Genomic DNA, 24,956 nt, shown 5'->3' with positions numbered 1-24,956 from the left:
CCTGTTCAATAAGTGTCCTTTTAAGTGATAAAGCACTCACACTGTGCACAAACTGTTGTGTTATCAAAAAATAAAAAGAAATAAAGAGAAAAGCATTTGCAAGTATTGGTTGCCTTTGGAGAATTTGCCTTTCACTACATTATACCCTTAGTGGTGTATATCCATTCCAAAGTAAATGGCAAGTGTGAGTGCAGAGCTTAATTTGCTGATTTTCAATGTAAATTGCCAGGTGTTGCGTTTCTCTTTTGTGTTCACTACTCAATGCTGTATGACTTGTCGGCATTCCATGAGAGGATGCTGTGTAGTTGAATGAAATAGTTTATGAAAGATGAATCATTAAATGAGATGTCACTCCAAACTGACTGAATCCTGACATTTTGGTTATGGTGTTGGGAAAGTGGTCAAAATGGCAGGTGGCTTGTAATTGACGCTTACATAATTGTAACTGATTATACCAACGGGGACCTACATCCATTCCTGGTGGATGTCATGGGTACTGTTTTTATCATGTAGCACAGTTATTTACATAGTTCATTTTGGAAATTGCAATCTGTATACTATGATCAATAAGTGATTCACCCCCATGAGATACATGTAATATCGAATGAGGAATGAAGACAATGTTGACATAATTGCTATGAAGCAATGGAAAAAACTAAGACAAATACCCCAACTCGGTAAAAAAAAAAAAAAATTTTGTGTAACATTCCAGCATTCATACTTTTCATGTCATGGTAACTCATTTAAACTTCTCAAGAAAAGTTATCCTAGCTGTAATAGATAAGAAATGAAACAGGAGTGTGGTACAGAGAATACTGAAAGTTGCTTGCACACTGACTTTAGAAGAAATGTCCACACTGGGGTTTAAGGATTAAAAAAAAGAAATCTCAAAAATATGTAATGATCTGTAGTGATGTACAAACAAGTGCCACCAAAAAGGTGTGGGGGTGAGAAAAGGTAGGTCTCAGTAAAATACCTTTTTCAGTCTGCCATAAAGAGGGCAGGGCACACACCCAAGTCCTATTAATAGGGGTAGGTTTCCCAATCACCAAATACTTACAGGGTACAGGGCCAAGAAAATACAATATAAACAAATAAGATACATAATCTAATGTTAAAAAGCATAAGAGATTACAATATAGAGAACAGAACCCAATTTATATATATATATATATACACACACACACACAGTGCATCCGGAAAGTATTCACACCCCTTCACTTTACCCGCATTTTGTTAAGTTACAGCCTTATTCCAAAATGGATTAAATTCCTTTTTTTCTCATCAATCTACACACAATACCCCATAATGACAAAGTGAAAAAGGTTTTGTAGAATTTTTTGCAAATTTATTAAAAATAAAAAACTGAAATATTGCATGTACATAAGTATTCATACCCTTTGCTATGACACTCAAAATTGAGCTCAGGTTCATCCTGTTTCCACTGATCATCCTTGAGATGTTGTAAATTCAATTGATTGGACATGATTTGGAAAGGCACACACCTGTCTATATAAGGTCCTACTGTACAGTGCATGTCAGGGTAGAAAGCAAGCCATGAAGTCAAAGGAATTGTCTGTGGACCTCCGAGACAGGATTGTATCAAGGCACAGATCTGGGGAAGGGTACAACATTTTTTTTTACAGCTTTGAAGGTCCCGAAGAGCACAGTGGTCTCCATCATTCGTAAATGGAAGAGGTTTGGATCCACCAGGACTCTTCCTAGAGCTGGCCGCCCAGCCAAACTGAGCAATCGGGGGAGAAGGGCCTTGGTCAGGGAGGGGACCAAGAACCCGATAAGTCACTCTGACAGAGCTCCAGCATTCCTCTGTGGAGATGGGAGAACCTTCCAGAAGGACAACCATCTCTGCAGCACTCCACCAATCAGGCCTTTATGGTAGAGTGGCCAGACGGAAGCCTCTGCTCAGTAAAAGGCACTTGACAGCCTGCTTGGAGTTTGCCAGAAAGCACCTAAAGGACTCTCAGACCATGAGAAACAAGATTCTCTGGTCTGATGAAACCAAGATTGATCTCTTTGGCCTGAATGCCAAACGTCACGTCTGGAGGAAACCAGGCACCTCTCATCACCTTGCTAATACCATCCCTACAGTGAAGCATGGTGGTGGCAGCATCATGCTGTGGGGATGTTTTTCAGTGGCAGGAACTGGGAGACTAGTCAGGGTCGAGGGAAAGACGAATGGAGCAAAGTACAGAGAGATCCTTGATGAAAACCTGCTCCAGAGCGCTCAGGACCTCAGACTGGAGCGAAGGTTTACCTTTCAACACGACAATGACCCTAAGCACACAGCCAAGACAACGAAGGAGTGGCTTCGGGACAAGTCTGTGAATGTCCTTGAGTGGCCCAGCCAGAGCCCAGACTTGAACCACATTGAACATCTCTGGAAAGACCTGAAAATAGCTGTGCAGCGACGCTCCCCATCTAACCTTACAGAGCTCGAGAGGATCTGCAGAGAAGAATGGGAGAAATACCCAAAGTATAGGTGTGCCAAGCTTGTAGCTTCATACCCAAGAAGACTTGAGGCTGTAATCGCTGCCAAGGGTGCCTCAACCAAGTACTGAGTAAAGCGTGTGAATACTTATGTACATGCAATATTTAATTTTTTATTTTTAATAAATTTGCAAAAATTTCTACAAAATCTTTTTTGCTTTGTCATTATAGGTATTGTATGGAGATTGATGAAAAAAAAAAGGAATTTAATCCATTTTGGAATAAGGCTGTAACATAACAAAATGTGGGTAAAGTGAAGGGGTGTGAATATTTTCCGGATGCACTGTATATAGGTTTCTGTTCTCTATATTGTAATCTCATATATATATATATATATATATATATATATATATATATATATATATATATATATATATATATATATATATTACAGCAGTGAAATAATGTACTTACAGCATATACGGTGACAATAATATATCAATATACTTCAAAAAAGGCAGGCTCTTGGTTAAGTGACTAGGACAGAAGGATTCATAGTATTATCAGGATTACCTATGTAGTTGATATAAATGTGTTAGATAAAGCAATTCCAGCAGGGTGAAGAGTTTTTGTAAAATACCCATTTACACTGTCTGTAACAGACAGTTTCATATCCCCTTCGCTGTGTGGTGTTTTGATCTGTTGGCTCACACAGTAAGTGAGGAAATGGGGTCTTTGGCATCTTCGAAGTGGTGGGCAATGGAGGATTTTTCATCAGCTCTCCTGGTTGGACTTTTGTGTTCAATAATCCTTGTTTTTACTTGTCATGTTAGCAATATATTGAAGTCCGCTTGGGCAGGAAATCAAATATGGCCATCTTATATCATACTACTTGCCAGTAATATGGTTACCAAAAGTACTTGTGCACTTACATGAGTCCTTGCATGCTGCACAAGCGTGACGGGTAGAAACATGTCATTTGGGTAAGGCATCCAGAGGCAGGAGATGGGTTATATGTGTCCACTCTAACCAGGAAGTCTTTAATGTTTTTGGGTCTGTAGTGACAAAACAGAGATGGTTGAGCAAATAGTCTGACACACAAGATTGAAGCTCAATACATGCCAGTGTTTTTGCCAATGATCTCTTTTATCGCCTGGCTCACAGAGTAGTAGTACAAGTAATAAGAGTATTGTTTTTCTCTGCCATGTCCTGCTCCATTGATGCCTATATGGTGCACCTTATTAAAGGCTGTGTCCAAGCATGAACAGGGATAGGAACGAGTAAGGAAATGATCATACATTTCTTTGGCCTTCTGCTCAAAACCTGAGGTGCTGGAGCAAATACGTTTCAATCTCAAAAACTGCGAATGGAAGGCCCCTCTTTAAGGGAGCTGGATGTGCACTAGATGCATGTAGAAGACTATTGCGATCTGTAGGCTTAGTGTATAAGGTTGAGAATATACTCCCTGCATTCAGGCTTATTCTGGTGTCCAGGAATGCTACATCAATCTTGCTCACCTCTGCATTGAACTTGATGGAAGGGACCATAGCATTGAGGTATTCCAAAAAAAAAAGATCAAATGTTTCAAGTGGGGCTTTCCACAAAAGAAAAATATCATCCAAATAATTATGCCAAAGTATGATGTAGTCAGAAACTGGATTGTCATTATAAATATGCCTTTGTTCCAAGTAGCCCATGAATCGATTTACATAATCAGGGGAAGAAGGGAAAAAAAAGCCGATAGCTGCGCCATTTTTTCCGAAGATAGAGGTCAGTCTCAAATAGCAAGTAATTCTTCAACAATATTGGTGCTAGGTTTAAGAGAAAGGAAGTGCATGGGATTTTCAGGTTTCTGTTTCTAAAAAAAAATGTCCAAAGTAATCAGATGTAAATCAGAGTCAAGAGGTTACAGTTTAACTTTGAACAGTTGTCTTAGAACGTCCGTGGCATCTCTTAAGAGGGCAATTGGACAACCAAAGGTCTTAACCATCCAGTGTGAAATGGGTTCGATAATGCTGCTATTGCAAGCAATGATGGGGCGACCTGGGAGGTGATTGAAGGACTTATCACAGGAATGGTAGTCTTTTTTTTCAGAAATTTTACCTGTTTAGGAAATGTTGCCAGCCTATGCTGCTTTCTCTGGAAAATGATCAATTTCTTTCTTGAAGATGTTTGTAGGATCCCCATTGAGCTTGTCATAATAAAAGCCATTGGTCGACTGAGAATGAACCTCCGATGCATAATCCTTATCTAACCAGACTATGCCTCTTCCCTTATCTGCTGGTTTATAGACAATATTGCCCTCAGATATATAATATTGTCAAGCTTGATGGCAAGACTGAAGGTTTTACTGGAACATTTTTTCTCACCCCACACCTTTTGGTAGCACTTGTTTGTGCAGCACTATGGGACCATGAAATATTTTTTGAGAAAATTTTGCATCCGTAAACTTGAGTTTTAGGTCACTGACATCAGTGTGCGAGCAATTTTCGATATCTCATCTTATATGCATTCAGCTCATGCACCTGTTTAAAAAGGACCTTGGGCCAAAATGTATAAACCATGTGTTCACATGAAAACTGTACTTAGCCACTTTCCATGCAGGTTTTTGAATGTATAAAAATCCATGGGAGGCGAGTGTGCTTACTGGTACACATCTTTCACACCATGTGCACTGTACACGGAGTCTTTGAGTCCAATTATTGTGATGTAGCGAGTTGACAAAGATAAGTGTGAATTTGGGTGACATTTTTAGAGCTTTTTGTCCCCCTTTCACTACATTGTGTTAGGATGTAATCTATAGTTAAAAAAAAAAACAACCTTCACTATGAGTACATAGTGATGCGTGAGTGGTTACCAAATGTTTGTTTGACAAGCCTTGATTTTGTTCCATCTTAAGTAGGTTTGTCACTAAGCATTAAAGCATTTATGATAATGAGCTTTATAAATAAATAGTACACGATCTTTATAAATAAGGATTATTCTGTATTATAGATTTTTTTTTAATCTCCTCCAGAGTCTGTAGCTCAGAACTAACAGCATTCACTGCTTCAGTTACTTTCTGCCAACCAACTTGTTTCATTCTGTTGGTAATGCCAGAGCTAAGGCTTCCAAATAATACACGGTTTCCTTTGGACACGGTCAACAGTTTGGTCAACTGTTAGTTCAAGTTCAGTTGGTTAAAAGCAGCAATAATTGGCAACGCTGTCTTCGGGAGGGGGCAGAGTCAGCTTGTGTTCGTCACACGAATGCGTCTCTGTGTGTCGGAAAAAGCAGTGGTTCGGCCTGGATTCGCCTTGTCACGAAAGTGGGGAGGCGTCTCCTTCGAGACTGCCGGCCGGAGTTGCCGGATGCAGTTGGCGAACGCATGCAGTACAAGGGTGGGTGTTTAAACTAAAATAAATTGGGATTGATTGGCCCCTAAAGTGGGAGAAAAAAGGGAAAATCAGAAATAATTTTATAAATACATGTATATTTAAATATAAAATCTTTATAAAAAAAAATCACACGCTCACAAATGACCAGTGGGTCTTCGCCGTGAGGGGATACTATCTGCAGTGGAAAATGAAATCCCAAAAAGTAAAGCAAGTAGAGTTGAATAGAGTCGAGTTGAGCCAGTACCATGCAGTGGAAAAGGGGCACAAGAGTGGTGACAGAAATGACAATTTTATTTTATTTTTTTATTAACATGGGTATCTTTGATAGCAAAAGAAAAAGGTAAACCACGAGTAGCCTATTAAAATTACTTTTGAAGCTGCAACATGGGCCCATGATGCTGTGACTAGAATATGGGGGGGGGGCTTGTTTCTTCTTTTTTTTTGAAGTCTTTATCAATAATTCCTGTTGAGGACAAAACCCATAGAGAGCATTTGAAGGGGGAAAAATTGATAGGTTTATAGTCCTCACTCGCTGCATCTGGAGTATTTAATTGCTAACAGCTATTAAATAAGCTTGCAGCCTCCCTAGTAACTAATATTGTCATGAATGAGAATAGAACAGACCCGTGGAAGGCCCAAATGCAGACCGACGGATTGAATGAGGAGGCTTTAATGCTCAAAACACAAATGACAGGCTTGCAGTTAGTTAGTGGCGAATGATTCCAAAGCAGGCAAAGAAAGTTCAAAAGGGGGGAAAGGCAGGCAAGCCAAAAACAGGCTGAAGGTCTAGATTACAGGATCAGGCAGGAACAGAAGCTTTGACCGCAGGAAAACAGGTGGCCCTCAGCTACACAGGAATCAGAACAGCTACTTCGCCACAGCGGAGATCAAAACGGGCAGGATCAGATTGGCAAGAACAAACAAGTCCATAGAGGACACTGATGAACTGGCAGCAAATGGATTATTGAGACCGGTATAATTACTGAAGAACTGATGAGGGAATTGGCAGCAGGTACACAGGTGGGTGTGGTAAACAGGAAGGAAAGTATGGAGGGCATCTGGTGGACAGGTGAGAAATGGCAAAGACTAGAGGAGAGAATGCTGAAGGCAAGGGCAGAGGAAGAATGGGCAAGGGAAACAGGGCCTAAGCAGGAATCGTGACGACGATGTCCTACCACCGTATAACGATGTGTGTCTAAATAGTGTTTTATGGAATCAGCTCAGGTGTGCTGTGAAGTTGGTCAGTTGTTGAAAACAAATAACATATTTAGGCCAACAGCACTACAGTTTAATATATTTCTTATAATTAAGCTTTCCTACTGTCATTACAGTTTGGCCAGTAAGCCCATTGTGTTGCTTGTCTAACTTGATAAACTATACAAGGAACTGAGTCATGATTTTAGAGTCAATGAGGTTAGGTTATGTTTTAAAGCAACTGGTTTAGAACCATTAGGGGATTTGTATAAGTCATCAGCATAGTGGGAATGTGCTGCCGATTGGCTGACATCATTTCACTGGTATTGTGTGGGTTCAGTGAGGTCATCGTGTGCGCGTGTACTTATGGGTAGCATGTGGTCACATATGAGTCATCAGGAAGACAAGAGCTCAGCATTACTACTACCGTTTTATGTTCACTATAAAATCAGTGCTTTTCTATTCTCTTTAACGCCCACATACACACCTGATCTGCAAAAACTAGCTTTTTTTTTTTTAGTTGTCGTTGTCACACGTGTATTTATAAGTTTTCATCTGGTAATGCTTAATCACATTTGTACTGTCTTCATTAGTCGCCTCGCTCCCCTCTCTCCATATGCACAGTCTATCGTGAATACTCTCAAATCAGTGTTGGGTATCCAGTGGCTACCTCCTTCCTTTAACCTGGAACTCATTTTGATTTACCTTTAACCAGGTTAGTCCCATTGAGGTTAAAATCTCTTTTACAAGAGAGACCTGGCCAAGAATGGCAGCAGTAGACCAGTTTCAGCACACACTCACATGAAGACAACAGAATATCTAAAAGTGCAAAATAGCATAAAAATGAAGAGAAAAGATAAACCTGTTATCAACTGAAACATTTACAATTTCCAATAGACTCAGATTCCATAGACTTAACTTTCCTTTAAATTCAGATAACCAAGTCCCGGAGTTTAAGTCTATTTTGCAGACTATTCCAGGCAGAAAACAAAGGCCTTCTTGCCCAGCTCAATCCGAACTTCTGGAACAGTCATTTGCAAGGTGTCCGGAGACCGTAACTCATAAGTGCCATGTTTCATAGACAGAAAGGCAGATAAATAACAGGGGAGGGTACCCAGAATGGCCTTATACATAAAAACATACCAGTGACCAAGTCACTGTGTTGATAGAGCAGGCCAATTGACTTTGGAGTAAAGGACACAGTGATGAGTGAGGGCTCTACAGTTTGTAACAAACCGTAATGCTCCACGATAGTGTCTAACATTTTGAGACAATGGGCTGGAACTCTCAAAAATAGGTAAAGGAACCAGAATAACATGCCTGCAGTCAGACTCAACCTGGTAAAAACTGGCGTGATAGTCCATTGAGTTACTGTGTTGCCAATGAGATGGACCGGCAGATCCACAGTAGCCTCTGTTATTCTGAAACTGAAAAAAAAAAAAATCACATTTTCATTCACGCATCATATCTCAACCGTCTAGGCATTTTAGGGAAGCCACTCGATGCCAAAACGCATTTACTGCACCCTTTGCTCGTTGGCAAATAAAATATGCCACATTGACAGGAAGGTGCTTTGATGATCACAGGGTAACAACTTACCAAGGGGTTTTCCTGCCTATCTCACGCAAAGGCAGGCCACCTTTGTATTACTACCCTCCGAGTTTGTTGAAAATTCAAGCAAAGTCGCCCCCCCCCCCCTTTAAAACACCAAAACTATTGTGCCTTTTATCAGCAACTGCTTTGATGCGTTAGGTTTATGCTCAACGCAGCGTCCCCAACGTCATCACGTTTCTTGCGTCAAGCTCATATCTTATACGCCAATCTGCCGAGGCCCACGCTTAGACAAACATACCAAGCATGCGCTTGTTACGTGTGGAGGCAATAGAGGAATGACAATTTTTGCAAGATTTATCAGAACGACAATACTAGGTCAGCAAGTCCGTATTAGCACATAAAACCCTTAAAGACCAAATGTTAATTTACCAGAAGGCAGTTCAGGATGCGAGATCGGTGTACTTCCGATTTGATAAAGACGTAACCATAATCCTAAAGTTCTCTTTGGGCTAACTGATTGTTATTAAATGGTCCCTCCACTGCCACGGCTTTTTTTTTTTTAACCTGATGTTGCACTGTCTGAAAAGTCTCTCATTTTGTAAATAAGATGGAGAATATCAGGTCCCAAATCCAGGCTGGCTCTTGCATTCATTCCATTCCCCATGTTAATTCGGCCTTTTTTTTACCCAGTTTCAACCAATTACAATTCAGTGTTTAGTGAGTACAATCTCCTATGTGAACTCCTCCTCTTGCATCTTAGACATCATTGCCACCAAGTTATTCAAAGGAGGTATTTTCAATCATTAGCCTCGTTATTCTGCAATTTTTTAGTAATTCTCTGGCCCTTTTCCAGACAGTTTTAAGCCTGCAATTGTTCACCCATTGCTGAAGAAAATGTATATCCCGTCCTTGAGTAACTACAGACTTCTCTGTGGAATATGTGGTAAATGTCAGGCCAGGAACAGGACCCAAGTGCAGACAACTGGGCTAGAACAAAGCTTTAAAACAAATGATCTTCCAGACAGCAGGGAAGACTCGCAACAGGACGTGGCACATCCGGTGACCAAGAGTCTCAGACCATTAGACAGCGAGCCCAGGCAACCGGGGGAGATTGGTGCAGGTGCACAGGACAGGGCAAGAACAGACAAGCCAATCGGAGAAAGGAGAACAGGTGAGTGAAGCCGGACAATCAGGGTCCCTCAGGCAAACGGGCGTAGGTGAACTGAAACACCAATAAGGATGGGGACGGGCAAGCCCTGATGACAGGAGAACCCCCCCCCCCCCCATGGACAGATTCCAGACATCCCAAATGAACGGAGCAGGAGCACCAGGGGTCTTACACAGATGGCTGCACCCAATCTGGAGGGTGACCAGGATGCAGGACCAAAGGGCAGCGCAGTTCCAGCAGACAGGCATGTGGATGACCTAGAGACATAGGCAGGACCGAGGCAGTGGCACAGCGGCCACTCAGACCAGGCTTCAGAGGTGGCACGGCGGCAGGCCGCTCGGGAACAGACCGCACATTTTGGAACAGGAAAGCGCTGGGCAGCTGAGGCTCTGGGATTCTTGGCAGCTGAAACCGACAGGTTGGCTGAGGTGCGCAGCGGCACAGGAACCGGTGGAAGGCGTCGGCCAGTTTGGTCGGCGGCTGGTAGACGGACAGGACATCGGCTGGCTGGTGGGGTACATGGGGCTGGCAGAAACCACGGGGACCTCCCCTGGCCAGGTGGGTTCCCCAGAATGGGTTTAGGGTTGGAGCCAGCTTGACACCATCCTTAGAGTGGTGGGTTACCAACCAGTAGACAGGCTGGCATTTAGCAGGGCCAGAGCCAGCAGACCGGGAGATGGGCTGCTGGCTAGCAAGCCGGACAACTCCTAGCCGGAGGCTGTTCACACCAGACACAGGCTTGGACTGAGGCTTACGTCGTCCCCGAAACATCGATCCATCCGCTGGATGGTCAGATCATTCTATCACGCCGGGAGCAGGAAGAGGACCCAAGTGCAGACAGCAGAGACAACTGGGCTAGAACAAAGCTATATAATCAAATAACGAACTTGCAGACAGCGAGGAAGGCTCGCAACAGGACGTGGCACATCCAGTGACCAAGAGTCTCTCTGTAAGACAATCTGACAGAGAGCCTGGGCAGCCAGGGGGGAATATATACATGGGGGAGCCAATCAGGGAGATTGGGCACAGGTGCACAGGAACCGCACAGCCAATCGGAGAAAGGGGAACAGGTGAGTGAAGCCGGACAATCAGGGTCACTCAGGCAAACAGGCGCAGGTGAACCGAAACACCGATCGGGATGGGGACGGGCGAGCCCTAATGACCCAGATCTCACACCCATGACAGTAAAACAATAAATAATTGAGAAAATACAAATGATAGGCCACAATTACATCATGGAAATGGATGGACATGCTTAGCTGGTAAATGCTGGAATGTGTAAGTTTTTGTGTAAGAACAGGAGTTGGTCTACATATCTTATAAATCCATATAATTGTGTTATCTTGTTTTAATGTTATCTCACTAAGAGCCATGACCAATTTATTTATTTATTTATTTTACATGGCGATGCTGGTTGCGTGGTTCGTGTCCTGGGCTGTTCGGGTGGCATTTGGACACTGCTTGGCGTCCTCCTCATCATATTCTTCATATATTTTATAAGTCCATTATAATTCTGTTATCCTCTTTCAATTGTTTTATTCTGTAAATTGTGTAAACACAACATCCATTCACATTGTCCATCTTGGGAGAGAGATCCCTCCTCTGTTCTCCCTGAGGTTTCTTCCTATTTTTTCTCCTGTTAAAGGTTTGTTTTTTTGTTTGTTTTTTTGTTTTTTTTTCAGGGAGTTGTTCCTTATCCAATGCGAGGGTTTAAGGACAGGCTGTTGTGTTGCTGTAACAGGTGTTATTGCTATCCTACCTGCTTTCCTCAATGATTCCATGACTTTGATTTTGGTTTCGTTGTAGAGTGTGGGTATCGCTGTGCCCGTGAAAAAACATCAAGATGGGATGTTGTATCTCGGCTCCAAAGTGTTCAGCGTGGCACGAAAGCCCTGGTTCTCACTGAGAAGGGGTGCAAATCGTTGGCAATAAAAGTTGCGATCAACTTTGTGATTTGCTTCGCCCTTTCTGAGTTCGGTGGAAGCAGCAACTACAACCGGCTGTTTTTCCTCCAACTCCGGGTGGAAACGTGAAATATGGTTTCTAGGGGCGAGACAATTCACAGATCTTATGGTTCAATACGTCTCACGATTCAGGGCTCACGATTTCGATTCCATACGATACAGTGGATGCCTTGGTAAGCAAGAGACAAAGCACCATTGCAGTCATCTATTTTTCATTTATTTTAAGAATTAGGCCCAACATTTTGGCATTATCAAGGCACGTATTCCAATGTAATGCAAGTGCAAAAGTTCTAACAAAATGTTGTGCCATCTTTTCTTGTTTTGTAACACAATTGCTTTAATAAAACCATTAAAACATAATTCAGTAGCTAGTTCAGGCTTAAATACAAAATAAAATGTCAACATAAAATGAAAGTGCCTTTTTGACATTTCCCATGAAATGGCTTGGTAAGGGGCTCATATGCCAATGAGTGCTCAAATGAACATAAAGTACAACAACTAAATCATATCATTTCTACTTCTTCAGTATGTTGAGTTCAAGCCAGTGTTAAGTTCTTTTGTAAGAAGATCAATTTATCCACATTGTCAGATGAGAGGCGAGATCTGCTTGTGCTGACTTGGTCACCGTCTGTAGAGAAAACTCTTTCGCTTGGCACAGATGTCCCAGGGACAGACAGGTAGTGGTGTGCCAGCTTGGCTAGATAAGGGAATCTGTATTCATTTGCTTTCCACCAGTTAAATGGATTTGAGTCCATTTGAATGCATGGTGTTACCTTGTACGAAGCCATCTCCTCTTCCACAATCTTTAACAAAGGCTGTGCAGTTGCCTCTGCTGTAAAGAGCTCACCAAACAGCTCAACCATTCCTGACTCCTCCTGGGGGGGCCTTTCCAGGCTGTGGTTCTTGGTCTGCTGTTGATGAACTAGGCATTTCTGCATCTTGGTGCAGTCTCTTCAAAATAAAGAGAAGTGATTTAGCACATTATTGAAAATAGAAAACATCTGAGTGAAAAAGATCGTCTTTGGTATAAAAGATTAACTTATTTAAATTTAGTGAAACTATATTAAACAATGTCATAAACAATGTAGTGATGGGGTGTGGGCCTACCTGCTCTTCAGCTTCTATGACGAGATTGAAGTAGACTTTGTTGCGCGTAGCTTCCTGCAGGTACGGAAGTGACTTGAAGCGAGGATTGAGGGCTGTGGCCCGGTTGAGGAAGCCACTGAGATCCTCGTTGGTGTATCACCCATCCAGATCACTGTTAATGGCTGCTTTCATATATCTGATTGTGATAAGATATGATAAGATAAGATACTTTGTCATTGTGCGCACACAATGAAATTTCGTTTGGTGACTCTCAGACCAGCAACACTAGACAAGGTGAATGACTAAAAAAGGCAAACAAAAAAACAACATTTAGTATAAACAAGCGAGGTAGTCAAAATAAGTGAGGTAGCAAAAATGATAATGAGACAGTAAAAGATAGCAGCAGCTTTTAAAGCTCAAAATAGTGCATGGGATTGTTGCACATAGTTGTCAATATTGCAGCAGCTTTAGTACCAGTTAGTCTTCAGCAGCTATAGACAGATGTGTGTGTGGGTGGGGGGGAGATGGAGGCTACAGCTTTGGGGAAGAAGCTGTTCCTCAGCCTGTTAGTCTGGGTTTTGATGGTGCGGTATCTTTTCCCCGATGGCAAGGGAACAAACAGACAGTGACCTAGGTGTGTTGTGTCTTCGCTGATGTTGTTGGCTTTCTCTGTAGGCAGGCAGCCAACATACACAGCATCCGGGTCCAGGAGCACAGCTCCCACAATCCTCTGTGCTGTCTTTACTACCCGGGCCAAGTCCTTCCTATTCTTTGGTAGGCAGCTGGCATACCATACCTGTGACACTTTGACAGAGGATGCTTTCTGTTGTGCTTCTGTAAAAGTTGACCAGCAGCTGAGAGGGGAGACCGGCTTGTTTAAGTTTCCTGAGTTAAGTTTCCTACAGTCCTCTTCTGTAGTTACTATTGCGTTTAAGATCATTTTCTGTAGCAGGAGAATCACGGACACTGACGGGGCTGTTTCTGTGCTCATGAGGGAGATCACCATCTACAGTGGTTCGAGGACCTGAATGAGCCCTTCTGCCAAATACACCTCATTATCTGTCAAGATGCCAAAATCCTTCACATTCTTTTTGATGGTCTTATCCATCACAGCTGAATATATGGCAGCCTGCTTGCTGCTCCATGTACCTTTCCAGCATGTCATACACTGTTCCATCTGGTTACAACATCATGTATTAGTTTGTGGTTAGGAAATCCTAACATGTCCTGCTTGGTTTTCAACACATGTGCAGCTAAGGAACTACGATGGAAGAATGAAACCACCTGTCTAATCTTTCCAAGTAGCTGGGATACCTGGTTGAGGGAGATGGCATTTTTTGCAGCAAGATTGAGAATTTGGGCAAAACACTCAATCTGTGGTCCCAATCCAGCTGCTCCCTCGACTGCACTGACTATGTCTTTCACATTATCACTGGTGACTGGGATTGACGTGTTGGACTTCAGCAATTTCCACTCTTCAACAGCAACCACGAGCACATCAGCTAAGTGTTGACTTATGTGGCTCTCATACAACGGGCATGTCTGCAACACAGAGCTGTTTAACTCCCACGCTGAAATAATATAATGAGCCATCACACTCAAATAACTCTCCGTGGCTCTTGAGGTCCACGAGTCGGTGGTCAAAGCCAAGTGGTGCACTTCACTTAATTCGTTCAGAATTATATGCTGTGTTTCATCATACAGGTCGGGAATGATTTTGCATGCGATGTGGCGCTTTGATGGTAAAGTGTAGCTGGGCTCCAATATTTTAATCGTGCGTTTAAATCCAGAATCTTCCACTATTGCAAGTGGCTGCATGTCCTTGGCTATGAACCGTTCTAATGCTTTAGTGCTTGTTTGCTCTGTCTGAATTGGTGGCCAACGGCTGTTTCAAAGCAACAGGAATAACTTGCTGCATTGTTTTTTTGCTGCCTAAGCCTGATGTTAATGACACTGTAGGATGATGCCGGCGTAAATGGGCAAACATTGTTCATTGTGCACCCACCTGTCTAAGCCATGTGTGTCAAGCAATGCCTGCACACTGTCTCCCTTCTAGCCACTTGTTTTTTCCTGTCTTTATCCTAGCATTTCCCAACCCAGTCTTCAATGAACCCCTATCCTGCAGATTTTCATTGTAACTCTGCATAGGTAGTAGCCCTGCTTGTAATTACTCAACCAATCATCTCACAGCACTTAATTATGCAAGGTGTGCATCATCTGACATAATTCATTGCTGATTGGTTGAATAACTACAAACAGGTACCTATTCAGGGTTGCAAAGAAAATCTGCAGGATAGGGGTTCCTTGAGGACTGGGTTGAGAAACACTGCTTTATCCAATGTAAAACTAAATCCATAATGCCTCCAAACAGCTGACCTGTTAGACGGTGGTGTGTCCTCAAGTTGTAGTTTAAGGTTTTCACCTTCGTTTGCCATTTTTCGCTTTATGTGGACCATCTATTTAGCTAGTGCAACACTTGAATGCGCATCCATCAATTGTGCCAACAGTCAAAGGTTCTGCGCCCACAAACGAATTTGTTGAAGTGGCCTGCCTAATAGGCTAGCTATATTTATACAATAAATATAGCTAGCCTAAATATAGCTAGACAGTGATGTTACAATGATTTGGGAAGGCTTAAAATTACTATTTGTATTATGGTGTTTTATTTTTGCATTTTCGCCATTACAAAATAGGCTATGTAATGTCACCAAAGCATTGTTATTAATTGGTATGTTCGCCCAATTAATAACACACGATCTCGCAAAATGGGGAGCGTATCGAACCGTGAAGACCGTATCAAACAATTCGGAATTCGATCCAGTATCATCGCAGCCCTAATGGTTTCTCATGTTTTTTGTGTTCCCAAAATATTTTATTTTAGTTAGACACAACTTGCATACAGTGTGGCTCTTGTCCAGGTCACTTTTCCATACGCTGGCTTTTAAACCATAGGGTGCCGGTCGGATTGTATCCAACTTCGGTTCCTCGCGCTCAGCCATCCTCACCAAAACTGAAGAAGTAGCCTAGCTTAGAACATAAACATGACCCACATGTTTTATGTCCGTTACGTTTCACCATCCAGTTGGTTCAGCGGCAGCCATGAGGTGCATACAGCCCAGTCAAGAATTGAGCTTTAAATTTCCGATTATTGAGTTTTCTGCATCGAAACATAATCTTTTATGAGAGAATCTCGATGCATCTAAGAATCCACCCCCCCCCACCCCTAGTGAAACCGAGGCTTATAGGGAACTAGTCTAAATGCCGATGGGGTCATTATTCTATTGCCATTACACATTTACTTCATAAGGATAAGTTAAACCAAAAAAGGTAGCCTACTGCGGCTTTATCATTATGTGGTAAGGCATAATCATGTCTCTACAATATAAATATAAACTTGTAAAACTATTAATACTAGACTACTTAGCAGGATTCAAAGTTAAAGAGAGAGAACCTATTAATTATAATCTATCAGCTGGCCCCCAGAATGAGTTTATGGTCCCCAAAATGTTGTAATGAAAATTTGGTTCCCCGAAGACAAGTTTTTACACCTCATTTATGTGTATCATTCACAGAACATAGCATCACGATTTTGCACCAAACTCCCTCCCCCAGGGACATTTAGTTAAAGCATGGAAGATGGGACATTTAGTCAAAGCAGAAGCATAGTTGAATAACTTCCCCTATTTCTCTTCCTTATCTCAATTCATGCAGCATCTGGATGCCAAGTCTGGGGATAATGGAGCTGAGCAGGCAACTGTGTGGGAAGATGAGGAGATCCAACAGGAGGGCCATGCTCTCCTCCTCTCCCACTCCCTCCTCTCTGAGGGGTCTGGAGATCCACTTCTACCTGTCAGACACACGTCAGCTCGAGTACTTCAAAGACTCTCATACTGCTGAGGATCTCTGTGTGGAGGCTGCCAAGACATGCAGTGAGTGAATGATGTATTTGCCGGTTCTGAAAAACCTGAGTTTTATTTATTTTTTTTTTTTGGGTTCGTTTGGATTTATACACACACACACACACACACACACACACACACACACACACACACACACACACACACACACACACACACACACACACACAAAGAAATAGAAAATGGCTTCTGTTCTGGACTTTGACCAAATATCGCTTTCCAGAGGGAAAGTTAAAGCCAAGTCCATAGCAAACAAGCGAGATGGAAAGGGAAAGGGAAAGAGGAAGGGAGAAAAGGAGAGGCAAAAAAAAAAAGAGCAGGGGAAAAAAGGGAACAAGACCAAAACACAGCACCAGAGAGAGAGGAAGAGGACAAGAAGATAGGGCAGTAGTATAGGATATTAATAGGACTGATAATTGATAGTGCAAAAATAGAGCAGTTTTTTTGTTTGTACTTTTTTTATTACTCAGGCCTATGTAAGTACGTGCTGTACGCGGCATAACGTGAAACGAAAGATGCATCTGAGCTTCTTTCACTGTCTCTCTTTCTTTCTCTTTTCATGACCACCAGTCAGATTTTGCTTGTTTGAAGGTTAACAAATCTTTCACTCTTTCACCACACATATGTGTCTGTGGGCGCATTTTAACCAGAATTGACAGATACTTTCCGTCCATAAGGGCTAGTGTCTCAGTTGTCTAATAGTCTGATAAAAGGCATAGTAAAAGTGGACAATTGCAATACTGGAAATCACAATATGATGGCAAAATAATAAACATTTGCAGTATGCAGTGTTTTTCATCTTGCACACACGGCAGAAATTAAGAGCTCTGGTAACTCCTGCCTGGCAAATTTTGGAACTTACTGGCCAGTGAGGCCAGTAAGTTCTATACATACATGATGCATGAACAAGGAGAAGGACTCTCCCTCTCTTTTTAAAACACATTCATGCAAAGATGCATGGATCTGCCAGACACTGCCAGTACAATATCGGCATAATTGGGCCATATACTTAGTAATATCTTGGAGCCTACTTATAACAGTGTAAATTGAAAGATGTTATTGCGATTATTGTTTTGCATATCATATAGTCTATGTCTGTGTGATGTCTTACATTGTAGGTTTTTTTTAATTCATATTTGACTATAGCAACAAGCATAAGTCACAACACTTTTGGCAGTCAAATGTTCAAATCCAATTCAGTCAAAAGACAAAAATTGAGCACCAGATAAATTCCAAGCCATAACAGTACTTTCAGGTGCTCTATTAAAAGCCAGTTTTCTTCATGCCCAAGTCCACTTGAAATTGGAAATTTGTTTGGATCAGGGTATGATAAGTTAATCCCTCATGCAGAATTATTGAGGCATATTTGTAATTTGTGATATTGGGCTATACAAATAAAATTGACTTGACCTGGTCTCAAGGAGTATAGTTATCGTGGAGCACATGTTGCCTTTCTGTATTTTTCCTTTTACAAACAGGGGGTTTGCCCTTGCTTCCAGAGGCTATTTTGAACAACAAATCAATTAGTTTTTTGTTGTTTTGTTTTTTTTGTATTATCAACCTTTTCTTCCATAACTTTCTTCCTTTATTCACAGCAATCTCTCCACTGTGCCATAACCTGTTTGCCCTGTATGATGAGACTACTGGATTGTGGTACCCTCCCAACCATGAGTTCATCATCACAGAGGAGACCAGTATCAAGCTGCACTATCGCATGAGGTGAGAACCGTAGAACAAGTGTGACTGCATGGTCCCCCTATTTCAGTGCACTTCATGCTTGGGGAAATTTGGTTTGATTGTTCTCTTTAGTTAGATGCACTCTATCACATCATGTGTGCAGGCATAAGATATAGCTGTCAATGTGCCAACTTTACCCCAGACTTTTTGTTTGCCATTGGAGGCTGGCATTGTTATTTATCAGCTGGAGGGCCAAATGAAGTCAAGGAAGCCGTTATGTGGTTGACAGATTTGAACAAAACAATCAGAGATATAGTTGAAGTCATATGTTTTCCATAAAACAACAGTTTAGAACATATTTAAAAAGAAATAAGTGCAGGCTGTTAAGTGCACCTGAGATCATCAGAAGGAAGTGATAGGGGATTCAAATGTCAAAGTAGCGAGGCAATGCCACTTTAAGAATTCCGAACCTCATTCAATTTCCTAATATTCCCTCATACAAGCTTGTTTTCAGAATCACAGAAAGGTGGAATCATGTTTCACTTCTTGTTTGTTTGTGAATAAGTTCTTGTTTTTAGAAGTGCAGTCATCCATGTAAAAAAACAAGTGTGCTGTATAAAAGAACATGTTTCACTAATACCGCAGTGTGCAGCACACAGCATTGTTGTCTAGAGTTTAGTTATTTACTTAGTATTCACAACAGGCTTCAGAACTTTCTAGTCAAGTGAGTAAAATGCTACATGCGTCATCGGATACCACCTAAGACACTTTTCCCCCCCATAGAATGATTGTAAAGGTAAATGAATAAGAGGAACTAATAAAGTATTCTGATACAGATATGAATCAGAATTTTTTTAAAAACCTAATAGCATAATGTCACATGAAAGAAAATTGACTTGATTGGATACTTAAACATAACACACAGGACATAACACAACAATATAAAGTAGATTGTTTAGGAATGTATGAGTTTATAAGGCAAGGAAAGGGATCACACGAATTTAAGGCATAATGAGTATACAGAGTGCTAAAAGCAAAACTAACCATTTCACAAATTAGAAAAATAGATAGTAGGTCTCTGCACAGTATTCACACATATTGGGTAGTGTGGAAAAAGGAATGTTTACAGATCTCAGTAAAATTGCCCTCGGTTGGTGGATTTAAACACATTACACACTAATAAGCATATTATAGACTGCCTACAATTCAATTAACTTTATTATCTGTACATACAGTTTGAGTTCAGTGTGAGCAGTGGTCACATGGAAAGTGGAGGCAGCTATAGTAGTGACAGTATATATCATAGCTCATAACAACACGTATCAAGATCATAACTGACCCCAGAGGTACAGGAGTCAGTTATGATCTTGCCCTTGCATCTCCACCTAGACCTTAAATAACAGAGTTTCTATTGGGTGGGCAGGTTTTGCTTTGAGCCATAGAGGGCTTACCCAAACCACAGTTATGAAAGAGGTGAGGGTCGATGGGTGTGTGTGTGTGTGTGTGTGTGTGTGTGTGTGTGTGTGTGTGTGTGTGTGTGTGTGTGTGTGTGTGTGTGTGTGTGTGTGTGTGTGTGTGTGTGTGTGTGTGTGTGTGTGTGTGTGTGTGTGTGTGTGTGTGTGTGTGTGTGTGTGTGTAGATGTGCAGGTTAAATGTCTTTTAACTGTAGGATTTGAGCAGCATGACTGCTTAATGGCTAGCGTTGTTGCCCCCACCAAGAATTAAGTTACACTTTTCGGGGCATCCGGGTAGCATAGCAGTCTATTCTGTTGCCTACCAACACGGGGATTTGCCAATTCGAATCCTCGTGTTACCTCCGGCTTGGTCGGGCGTCCGTGTTACCGCCGTCTTGGTTGGGCGTCCCTACAGACACAGTTGGCCATATCTGCAGGTGGGAAGCTGGATGTGGGTATGTTTCCTGGTTGCTGCACTAGTGCCTCCTCTGGTCGGTTGGGGCACCTGTTTGGGGGGGGGGACTGGTGGGAATAGCGTGATCCTCCCACACGCCACGTCTCCCTAGCGAAACTCCTCACTGTCGGGGGTGGGGGTATTAAGGTACACTTTTATCAATCCCCAGGGAGAAATACATCCTCTGCATTTTAGCTAACAAGGAGCACTGGGCTGCCACTGTGCAGTGCCTGGGGACCAACCCCACACACGTGTGTGTGTGTGTGTGTGTGTGTGTGTGTGTGTGTGTGTGTGTGTGTGTGTGTGTGTGTGTGTGTGTGTGTTGCTGGTTGGGTGTGTTTGGTGGGTCCAGTAATGAATGGCAACTTTCCCAATATGTGCAGCCCTTCATGATCCTATGATCCTGAATTGGATTAATGTGGTATGAATGAAAGAATGAATGCTGTAGGAAATGCATCCCATTTTAGTACTGCTAGTAAGTCAAGTCAAGTCAGATCCATTTGTATAATGGGGCGTCCGGGTAGTGTAGTGGTCTATAACGTTGCCTACCAACACGGGGATCCCGGTTCGAATCCCTGTGTTGCCTCTGGCTTGGTCGGGCATCCCTACAGACACAATTGGCCGTGTCTGCGGGTGGGAAGCCAGATGTGGGTATGTGTCCTGGTTGCTGCACTAGCGCCTCCTCTGCTTGGTCGGGGCGTCTGTTCGGGGGGAAGGGGGAACTTGGGGGAATAGCGTGATCTTCCTAGGTGCTATGTCCCCCTGGTGAAACTCCTCACCGTCAGGTGAAAAGAAGCTGCTGACGACTCCACATGTATCAGAGGAGGCATGTGGTAATCTGCAGCCCTCCCTGGATCGGCGGAGGGGGTGGAGTGGCGACCCGAATGGCTCGGAATAGTGGGGTAATTGGTCGGATACAGTTGGGGAGAAAAGGGGTGGGGAGTTATTTGTATAGCCCAATATCACAAATTACAAATTGGTCTCAGGGGGCTTTAAAGCAATACAACATCCAGTCCTTAGACCAGGGGTGGGCAGTCTTATCCAGAAAGGGCCAGAGTGGGTGAAGGTTTTTGTTCCAACCAAGCAGTTACACACCTGATCCCACAAATCAACCAGTAGTAGCTGAAGAACTTGGATTAGGAGACACAGGTGTGTAATTGATTGGTTGGAACAAAAAGCTTCACCCACAGTGGTCCTTTCTGGATAAGATTGCCCACACCTGCCTTCGACCCTTGCACCAGATAAGGAATAACTCCCTAAAAAAAAACAACCTTTTAACAAGGAGAAAAAATAGGAAGAGACCAGTGGTGGGCTGTCAGGGGTATCAGGGCCTTCTCTGTTGGCCCTGTCAAAATCAAAATCATAATTTGTTTTTCATAGTTAAATTAGGTGCAAGTCCATGAGTACTGACTGGGATGGCATCCAGCACTTTACCTGTGCCGTCCATTGCGTTAGTGGTTGTGTCAGGAAGGGAGCGTCCGACATAACATTTTTCCAAATCATTATGTGGATTGACAAGACCATACGGAACTGGTCGAGGCCTGGATTAACAACCTCCGCCATTGGTGCTTTGCCCTCACAGGGTACCGATGGAAACTATAAAATCTGCTGTGGCGACCCTGAGAAACAGCGAACAAGCCGAAAGAAGAAGAAGAAATTGAAGATTGCCTGAAATGTGTTTGAATTCAATTACGTGTTTTCTTGTGGGGCTGAGGAGGGATTTCCTACATCATCTAAATGCATCACAGCTCCTTGGACCAGCATTAGTGGTATTGCTAGCCTTTCGTTGAAGCTCAAAGCTGCAAACTGATTACAGCTTTGAGTGACCGTGTCATCAGCCAATCAAACTTGATGTGTAGCGACAGAGTGCCCCAGGGCCCTGTGATGTATCGGTGCTAGCACCGGTGTCATCATCAACTTTGAGCTTGAGCCTTTGGCAAGTTGTGAGCGAACTAAGCACAATGGCCGCCACATTCACACCTACTGACGATCTTGTTGCCGATCTACTTCGTTTTTTGCGAATTTGGTATGGTTGTTTGCTTTTTTTTTTTACACGTTTTCCCAACTGGACTAAATCACTGGATGAATTTTGTGAGAGTAGGCTGCCAAGAGTTTCAAGTGAGGTGGAACTTCAACTCCAGGTTGGTGTGCACATTTTTCATATTGAATTGAATTGTGACTTTACTGTATTGAATTTGTTGAAGTTGCACAAGTGACTGGTGAACACGACATCAACTGTGGACACTTGCTTGTTATTTCCGCTAGGCGTTAGCCTGGAGGGGATTATGCATTTAGTTGCGTGTGTGTGTCGGTCCGCAGCTAATATCGCAAACTCAGGGCTGGCGCATGCACTGGGCAAACTGGGCAATTGCCCAGGGCGCCAAGCCACTAGGGGTGCCAAACGGCACCGCGCCACCGCTGAAAAAATATATATTACGCTCTCTCCATCTCAAACGTTGCTGTGTGCTACTGCTAGCACACTGTGTCTGTGTGTTCATAAGCTAGCTAACACAGAAAACAAAACCACAAAAAATGAAACGGTCGTCTAAATTAAGTGGGGCGCAAAATAGAAACCATGCACTCGAAAAGACAAAAGCCCTGGAAGCGTATCCAAAATTAACAGCGTTCTTTGCGGGTGGCGTCGGCGGCGAGTCCTCAGCTAACGTTACCGGGGATGGCAAAATGGAGCACGCACCGCCTGCAGTGGCGGGCAAAGAGAGTGCTGTGGCTGAGACTGAGAGTGAGGCACAGCTAGCAACAGGAGAGACAGCAGCACAGTTAGCAAATGCTGCTGCGGGCGAACTTGGCGAAGACAGTGAGAGTGAGAAAGAAAGAAGAGCAGGTGGGTCGGCTGCTGATGAACAATATTTTCCAGCAAAATAAAGACTCCCCTCCACGGAGATTTCATAAGGAGAACTTTTTCGTGACGCTTAAAAATGGAGAAAAAATAAAGCGGTCGTGGTTATTGTACTCGGAATCTGTTTTCTGTTTTTATTGCATGTTATTCGGGAAACATGATGTCTGTCTGTCTGTCAAAAGATGGATATACACACACCCGTTGTATGGAGGAATGGCACACTCTTAAGGCTGGAATGGCCAGTATAAGACCCGTGGACTGTGAAAACATGCAGCTAATTGAGAGAGAGCAAAATTACTGGAGGGCAGTGCTAACCAGAATTATCAGCATCATCTGTCATTTAGCTGAACACAACATGGCCTTTCATGGGACAACAGATAAACTGTACGACCCCACCAATGGGCATTTCTCAGGGCAGGTGGAGCTGATGGCTAAATACGACCAAGTAATGAGTGAACATTTAAGACGAATTGAGAGACGTGACATAACAACTCACTACCTAAGCAAGGATATTCAGAACGAACTGATTGTGAGGATGGGAGCGATGGTTCCTCAGGCCATTACTGAAAAGGTTCATAATGTGAAATACTATGCAGCTATTATGGACTGTACGCCCGACATTAGTCATGTTGAACAGATGTCAATCATTTTAACGTATTGTGTATTGCGAGAACCCTGCTGCTGTTTTCGATTGCAGAACACTTTACTGGATTTCTCCCAATTGAGTCCACAACAGGCGAAGCACTATGTGATACTTTCTTGGGCCAGCTGGAAAATCTGGGTCTCAATATTGATGAATGCAGAGGTCAAAGTTATGGCAACGGCAGTAATATGAAAGGCAAGAAATGGAGAGTGCCAAAACGAATCCTTGATCTGAACAAAAAAGCGCTCTTCATGCCATGTGGCAGCCACACCTTAAACTTGGTTGTTTCCGGTGCTGCGAAGTCCTCTGTGCAGTCTGTAACCTTTTTTGGAATCCTGCAGAGAGTTTATGTCATCTTTAGCTCTTCAACTAATCGCTCGTCCATACTGAAAGATAATGTCTCTGGGCTGACCGTCAAACCCCTCTCAGACACTCGCTAGGAATCTCGTATAGACAGCGTGAAAGTGTTACGGTGTCAGTTGGAAGAAGTGCATTGTGCGCTGGAAGCACTGGCGGATCATTCTCTCGAGAAAAGAGATGGCATAACAGCGACAGAGGCCAGAAGCCTGGCTAAAGAGATTTCATCAGGGCCCTTTATCATGTGTATTGTTATGTGGTACAACATTTTGTATCATATTAATCACGTGAGCAAAATACTCCAGAGTCCCTCAGTCAGTATGGAAACCCTCAGAAATGAAACCCGCACTGTGGTCGAGTTTTTGCGAGATTTCAGAGAACGGTTTCGTGGCTGCTCGCACAGAGGCAAGAGAAATCGCCGACAAGGCTGGTGTGGATCTGGCGTTTCCAGAACAAAGACGACGAAAGAAAATGGCAATGTTTGACTGTGAAAGTCCAGATGATCGCCCACAAATGACACCTGAGGAGAGCTACAAGCGAGATTTTTTTCTCCCCCTGGTTGATACAGCTCTAACCAGTCTAACAAAGAGATTTTCACAGCTGGATGTTTTCAGTGATTTGTTTGGGTTTCTCTTCAGGACTGCGGACAGTGATCGAAAACAGCACACTGCGTGACAGGTGCCAGCATTTTGTGGAGTAGATGGAGGACATAGATCCTGATGACCTGCGTCTTGAGATAGGCATAATGGTCAAGAGCTATCCCAGTGGCTTGCCTGATTCTCCCTTTGACGTACTGAGTTACATTT

At 42.9% G+C, this 24,956-nt stretch overlaps 1 protein-coding gene across 1 annotated transcript in view; it reads left to right on the top strand.

Moving 5' to 3' along the window:
• jak1 (Janus kinase 1) overlaps window positions 1–24,956 on the top strand; it is a 77,803-nt gene that overhangs the window by 3,954 nt on the left and 48,893 nt on the right. The window contains exons 2-3 of the mRNA XM_056277910.1: window positions 16,503–16,720; window positions 18,304–18,427. Coding sequence (XP_056133885.1) covers window positions 16,510–16,720; window positions 18,304–18,427 — 335 coding nt within the window. The 5' untranslated portion in view covers window positions 16,503–16,509. The remainder of the gene's footprint in view (window positions 1–16,502; window positions 16,721–18,303; window positions 18,428–24,956) is intronic.

Source organism: Lampris incognitus, chromosome 3 (assembly GCF_029633865.1).
Source record: "Lampris incognitus isolate fLamInc1 chromosome 3, fLamInc1.hap2, whole genome shotgun sequence".
Taxonomy (NCBI): domain Eukaryota; kingdom Metazoa; phylum Chordata; class Actinopteri; order Lampriformes; family Lampridae; genus Lampris; species Lampris incognitus.
Note: the sequence above shows the minus strand (reverse complement) of the source record. Positions and strands in the feature narration are given on the sequence as shown.